The 7,048-nt window shown below is 38.0% G+C and overlaps 1 protein-coding gene across 2 annotated transcripts; it reads left to right on the plus strand.

Annotated features, from left to right (window-relative positions):
- Nucleotides 1-2,390: 2,390 nt before the first annotated feature.
- On the plus strand, nt 2,391-7,048 carry csf1-2 (precursor of second macrophage colony-stimulating factor). Of its 2 annotated transcripts, NM_001160476.1 has the most exon segments (9): nt 2,594-2,685; nt 3,843-3,953; nt 4,408-4,470; nt 4,827-4,997; nt 5,177-5,372; nt 5,607-5,761; nt 5,922-5,971; nt 6,048-6,091; nt 6,177-7,048. In NM_001160476.1, coding segments are annotated over 8 exon segments (831 nt in total). In that variant the 5' UTR covers nt 2,594-2,643; the 3' UTR covers nt 6,091; nt 6,177-7,048.

The following is a 7,048-nucleotide window of genomic DNA, read 5'->3' on the forward strand; positions in this document are numbered from 1 at the left end:
ATTGATTAACTCAGTGTGTACCAATGTGGCCTCAGGGGTAGACGTAACATAGTAAAGGTAAATCCAGGACACACCAAATTGTATGATATGTTACGTTTTGTATGGTATGTATTAATTTGTGGATGTCCATCATCCATTTCGTATGACATGTTACGAATTACAATTTGTATGATGTGTCCCGATTTGTAATTTGCACAATATGTTACAAATATGTAAAACAAATCATGTGTTACAAATTAAAATTTGTTGTGGCTAACGTTAGCTAGCTGGCTAACATTAGCTGGGCCAGGGTTGGGGTTAAGGTTAAGAATAGGGTTAAGGTAAGGGTTAGGAGTTAAATTAAAGGATTAAGGTTAGGGTTGGGGGAAGGGTTAGCTAACATGCTAAGTAGTTGCAAAGTAGCTAACAAGTAATAAATAGTTGCAAAGTTGCTAAAATGATCTATGATGAGATTTGAACATGGAACCCTTGGGTTGCTAGACGTTTGTGTTATATGCCTACCCATCCACCCCGACCAACCAACCAACTTGACATTTTGCCTTAAGTAACCTTCTGTCTTATGTAACCATACCAAATGTAAGATAACATACTAATTTGAGTGTCCCGGATATATGTTTACTATGTTACATCTTGTCTATGAGACCAGGCTGTGTGTGCCCAGTGGGGTGCAACATCTGTAAGAGCTTATTACCATAAAACATCGATGTGTAGAAAAGGTTTCAAAAGGTTATTCTGTGCAGGGAACAAAAACAACATAAAACCTTTGTAGTTATAAACAAAACGTACTAGACTGATATTTACAGTGCCGTGGAAAAGTATTTGCGCTCTTATACATTTTCTCTACTTTTATGTATTTTTGATACTGAATTTGATCAGATCTTCAACCAAAACCTAATATTAGATCAATTGAACCTGAGTCAACAAATAACACAACAATTACATATTTATTTAATTTATTTCCTAAACAAAGTTATGCAACACCCAATGCCCCTGTGTGAAATAAATAAAAAATATATACATTTAACCTTTATTTAACTAGGCAAGTCTGTTAAGAACAAATTCTTATTTAACAATGATTGCCGACCCTGGTCAAACCCTCCCCTAACCCCGACGACGCTGGGCCAATTGTGCACTGCCCTATGGGACTCCTGATCACAGCTGGTTGCACTGAGATGCACTGCCTTAGACCACTGAGCCAACCGGGAGCCCGAAAGGTGTCTGTAAAATGAATACAAATGTATTGCCCCTTTACACTCAATAACTGTTTGTGCCACCTTTAGCTGCAATGACTGCAACATGTTGCTGTGGAGGAAATGTGGCCCACTATTGCATGCAGAACTGATTTAACTCAGCGACATTTGTGGGTTTGGTGGTTGGTTTTCACCAGACATAATGGGAACCATGTCATCCAAAAAGTTTTGAATAATCTGTCCACAGAACATTCTTCCAAGAGTCTTGATGATCATCTAGGTGCTTCCATGTGCTTTTTGGCAATCTTGAGTGAACTTTTTGGACGACATGGGTCCCATTTTGCCTGGCGAAAACCAAACCCTGCATTCCACAATAAGAACCTTATACCAACAGTCAAGCATGGTGGTGGTAGTGGGATGGTTTGGGAATACTTTGCTGCTTCAGGACCTGGACGACTTGCTTTAATAGAAGGAACCATGAATTCTGCTCTGTATCAGAGAATTCTACAGGAGATTGTCAGGCCATCCGTCTGTGAGCTGAAGCACAGCTGGGTTATGCAGCAAGACAATGCTCCGAAACACACAATCAAATCTACATGAAAATAGCTAAGAAAGCAACACATTTGAAGTTTTGGAATGGTCTAGACAAAGTCCAGACCTAATCCCAATTGAGATGTTGTGGCAGGACTTTAAACGAGCAGTTCATGCTTGAAAATCCATAAATGTCGCTGAGTTACAGCAGTTCCACATTGAAGAGTGGGCCAAAATTCCTCCACAGTGATGTGAGAGACCGATCAACAACTACAGGAAGCGTTTGGTTGCAGTCATTGCAGCTAAAGGTGGCAACAATAAGTTATTGAGTGTAAGGGGTAATGACTTTTTCACACAGGGGAATTGGGTGTTGCATAACTTTGTTAATTAAATAAATAAAATAAGTATAATTTTTTTTATGTTATTTGTAAACTTAGGTACCCTTTAGGTTTAGGTTGAAGATCTGATAACATTCCCTTTTAAAAATATGCAACAATAGAGGAAATCGGAAAGGGGGCAAATACTAAGATTTTCAAGGCTCTGTATGTCTCAAGTCGAGACCCTCCAGTTGTTATTGGGAATCATGAAAGCTGGGATACGGGCATAGTTTCCTGTGGACCATATGAGAGAGAGAGCAGGAAGAGGGAGGTCTTAAAATAGTCTCTGAGTTACAGCTCAGGCAGGCAGTCACACTGTGAGCTCCAGACCTTTCGGAGGGAAGTCGAACCACATCAGTCCATGCTGGGGAAACCTGGGCTCCATCCACGCCAGAGGACTGTCAGCTTCTCTTTAATGCATGTCTTGTCTCCAGAGGTTTACTAGAGGGATTGATCAGGGCTAAAAGAGAAGACACACATCATCTATCTTCTCCAATGCTTCTGACAGAGGAGTCTGGTCTTCTCTATTTTCATAGGTGAGCCAGATGACCCTCCTCGTGCCAACCCACATTCAGTGCAAAACCAAGGTAAGAGAAACAGTTACTTCTGCATGACTTTCATTAATGTTGCTATGCTCTTGTGAAGGAAATCTCTTGACAAAACTGCCTTTGACATTACTGTATTCTGTTTGATTAATCTACAGTTGCTGCATTTTTCCCCGCGGTATGAGTGATTTGACATTAGAACGGAACACGTTAAATTACTTATGTCCCTCTTTTGGAAATGTGAATGTCGTATTTTCTTGCAGTAGTTTGGCATTTCAGACTTCATACTTTCAGGTTTGTCTCTAACAAAGTTTGAAATGAATATATGTAACTACTGTAGGAAAAATGTAAACATGGCATGGACAGTTAATTCACATCATGTGACTATAATGTACTGTACTGTATGGATGTGGGTCATCTTTATGAAAGCTAATTTATGGTTATATTAGATTATTTCTAATGTGTGATAATCATTATTAATGTTATTGACCTAAGCCAGAGGTTAACAATTGAGTGTTCAGAGAATGCTCCAAAACATGTTTATTTTCAGTAGTTTTCTAACATTAGAAATGTAGGTTTCTTTTGAATATAGATAACCAATAGAACAAGTAAAAAAGGAAATGGATGTTATATGTCGTACAGCTCCACCCCATGGGGCTCCGCTCTACTCATATAACTGGAGTTAGAATTCCCAGGATCTATCGTCCACTCTGTTTGACTCATTCTATTCATCTGGATTTCTGTTTGTAATAAATCCTATTCTAATGTAGTGGATTTGTGGCATCAACAATAAGTATTACAAATGAAATAGAAAAATCAATAAGACCTGACAGTGTTTGAATGAGGAGAAAGGAGTTACAGACAGAAAAGAAAAGCAGGAGATGAGAAGATGCAGAAACAAAGAGAAAATGATCTGTGGGGATTCTAAGAACAGTGCAGCAAGAATCCAATGTGCAACAAACCACAAAATATGCTTTCAAAATTGAAAGATACATAGGGACAAAGTCCATTGAGAAATAGGAAATATTCTGTTTTATATATTCTATGGAACGCTATATTTTATAAATAGTATATATCAAATAAATATATCACCAAATTTCGTACAACTTTATTTTTCTGTTTATGAAGCTGATACGTTTCAACATTGGTTTCAGATCTTCATCAGAGCAATAATAAACCACGATATCCTTCCCTTTCAGGTAAAGTGTCTGTGTGTGATGGTGTTCTTGAGTCTCCCCTTGACCATGGGAGACCCTGGTCCGTGCAGACACTCCATCACCAGAGATCACCTGCTGACCATAAGACACCTGGTGAGTAGTACAGCTTTACTGAACAATGGGAAATAAATATATATATATATTTTTTTTGTTAACATAAAAAAATGTAAGCGGTATAAAGCTCTTATAATATGACAAAAAAAAAGTATACATAACCAAGAGTGGTTAATGAAATACGTGTTTAATAACAGTGGTTCACAGTGGAGAGCAGGGCCATGCACAAACCTTTGGAGGGGCAGGTGTTCAAAGTGAAGAAAAAAACACCAAGCTGAAAGGGCACTTTTCTCAGGGCAGGTATTCAGGAACTCTTAGACCTCTATCTGTGCACGTGCCTGGTAGAGAGCATATTTTCACAGTTAGACTAGACCATTACACACTGATGATTGGGGTCATTGAATCCTCTCATGAACACAAGATATGAGAAGTTAACATCCATGTTGTTAACTTAATGACTCCTGATTTTTGCATTTATTTCTGTTTTACATAGATAGATAACCAGTTGCAGAGTGGATGCTCAATAACCTACACATTTATTGAGCAGAGAAGTTTGGTAAGGTCATTTCTATGCATAAAATGCATGTGCAGTTAAAACTTGGGAGATCACAGGGAAATTCACAAAGAACATTAGGTTAACTATTTCCTTATTTTTTTACTGTAAGAAATGATACTTTCTTTGATTTTGGTACCATTTAATTTGAATTGTTTTTACAAATGATTTGTTATATTTTTAGGAGAGTGGCAGAAAGTATCCACTGCGCACCACATTTATTTCAGCTAAAAAAAGGACTGTAAAATAAGCTTGAGCTATAATCATTATGGCTAATCAAGAACAAGTCCCTGATATCAAGCATACCTTGTATCATAACTGTTATGAATTTGGACTGTTCTTCTTCCATTCCATGGCAGAATAAATGTTGCTATGTAAAAGCTGCCATGCCCTGGATCTTGGAACTCCTGACCGGACACTTCAGATACACTCGGGGATCAGACAACCACAGCTACGTGTTGTCGCTGACCGGTCTCATCCACAACATTTACTCCCAGAGATGTGTACCACAGATCAATGAGGAGCTGGAGGTGAGGGAGGTTTGATGCTCAAGAGCTCTCTCATTAATAAATAACAGCATTACTTGGGTGTTTTAAAGAAGATTCAAGGAAGTCAATACTAAGTTCATAAAACTATTGTATAATTGTATAGAACGGACATGCATCCCATATACATTTTACAAACATTATTTTCTGACCCTATTGACTAGGACGACCCAGTGAGTTTTGGAATGTCATTCAGCAGTTCTCCATCTGAGGCCCTGGGGAGGGTCCAGGATGTCCTGTCTGTGTACTGGGAGCTGGTGACCACCATGGACTCACCAGTAGACTGGAGCTGTGAGAGGGAGTACACAGACACCGCAGAGCCTCCCACAGCCCTCCCTACAGCACTCTCTCTGACTACAGGTGGGCAACTTCCTCAAGGTCCAGAGAGGTTCCCTGGCAAAAAGGCATAAAACAGAGAATTACAATATTATCGAATATAATAATCCAGTCCAGGCAATTTAGCAAAGTAGTTTAGAGAATCAGACCCACTGTCCTCTGGTGTTGCATGTATCAACTTGCTGAGCTATCTGATTATCTTAACCTCACTTGTACATAATATAACCTGGCTGTTTTGACCTGTCTTGTTGTCCCCAGTCAGCACCCTTTGGGACTCAGAGAAAGCCCCTCAGACTAGTCTAGATGAAGACCAAGATAGAGACCTGTACAAGTTTGGTTTCATGGTCATAGCTCCATCAGTCTGTGGAGGACTGCTTTTCATATTCACTCTCTATTGCCTCATCACACACAAGGTAATAATGCATACTAAGAAGTTTGAGTTACTAAACAGCACTAAATACCCCTGATGCCTTTAAATTCAGTGTCACAGTAAATACGATTAAGAGAAAGGGGAAATATATATAAAACGCAATTTACAAGTTCCTTTGTTTGCGTGATTTTGTTCCACCACAGATGTCCTACAGTACTGACCATCACACATCACTAGGGTACCAAAATTCAAGGTAAAGTATCACACAGTATCTAGAATAATTCAACCCAAACATATATGTAGGTTCTAATTCAAAGTTTTACTTATAGTTTGCATACAGATATTCAGGACATAGAGATGCAGGTGGAATAAAGTGAGTATTATTTATCTATCTTCTGTCAGTCTCTCTATGCATTTGCTGTAGCTACATACTGAATACTTCTCCTTTTGCCACAAAGGCCGTAAAAGATTGCTGCAGATGGAGGAGCATATCCAAAGAGGAGGATATACCATCAAGCTCTCATCTCTAATAAACAATGTACAATGGTGGGTTACATATTATATATTTGATTGATATAACATCCTATGGACATTTCCAGTCTTTTTCTGGCCTTCAGGCACTATCAATGGATTTGAATGGACCTTATCTTTATGAGAATGCTATTCAAAGATGGGATATTTTGATAATCTATGTTGTATATTGTGTGTATGAATGTATATATATATATATAATGTATGTATACATATATATTTATAACTCGACTTAAAATCAATATTTTCTTATACTGTTTATGATGATTGATCTGGTGAATAATTTGCCTTTGTCCACTGTAAAAAACAATAATTGTTTTGTTGTTTCAAATCGACTGGTAAAAAAGTTTAATTAGAAGAATTCCTATACAATTATCGCCAACATTACTGATAATAATACTTAACTATCCTTACAGAAAAAATACATGATTTCCCATGTGAAATCATGTGAAAATATGTGTTTTTGGAAGACTACACATGTGATCACATTTTCACATGTGTAGTTTCATGTTATCAAATGTTGCTTTACATGTTGTCACATGTTATCACATTCACTTCACATAAGATCATGTGTTTTTGGAATGCTTCACGTGTCCATATTAAAACGTCATGTGTCCCAAGAAAACATGTGTTTTTGGAAGACTTTCTCCATTAATGGCTAATGGGGTTTGAATCGTAGTTTGTACCATTGATGTCTTCCAGTTCTTTGCTTGTGGGGGATTCATGTACATTTATCCAGAATGTTGCAAACTTCCTTCAAAACAGCCAATCAACAAGCTCATTAAAACTTTAAAAGCCA

This window comes from Oncorhynchus mykiss, chromosome 16, assembly GCF_013265735.2.
Source record: "Oncorhynchus mykiss isolate Arlee chromosome 16, USDA_OmykA_1.1, whole genome shotgun sequence".
Lineage (NCBI taxonomy): Eukaryota > Metazoa > Chordata > Actinopteri > Salmoniformes > Salmonidae > Oncorhynchus > Oncorhynchus mykiss.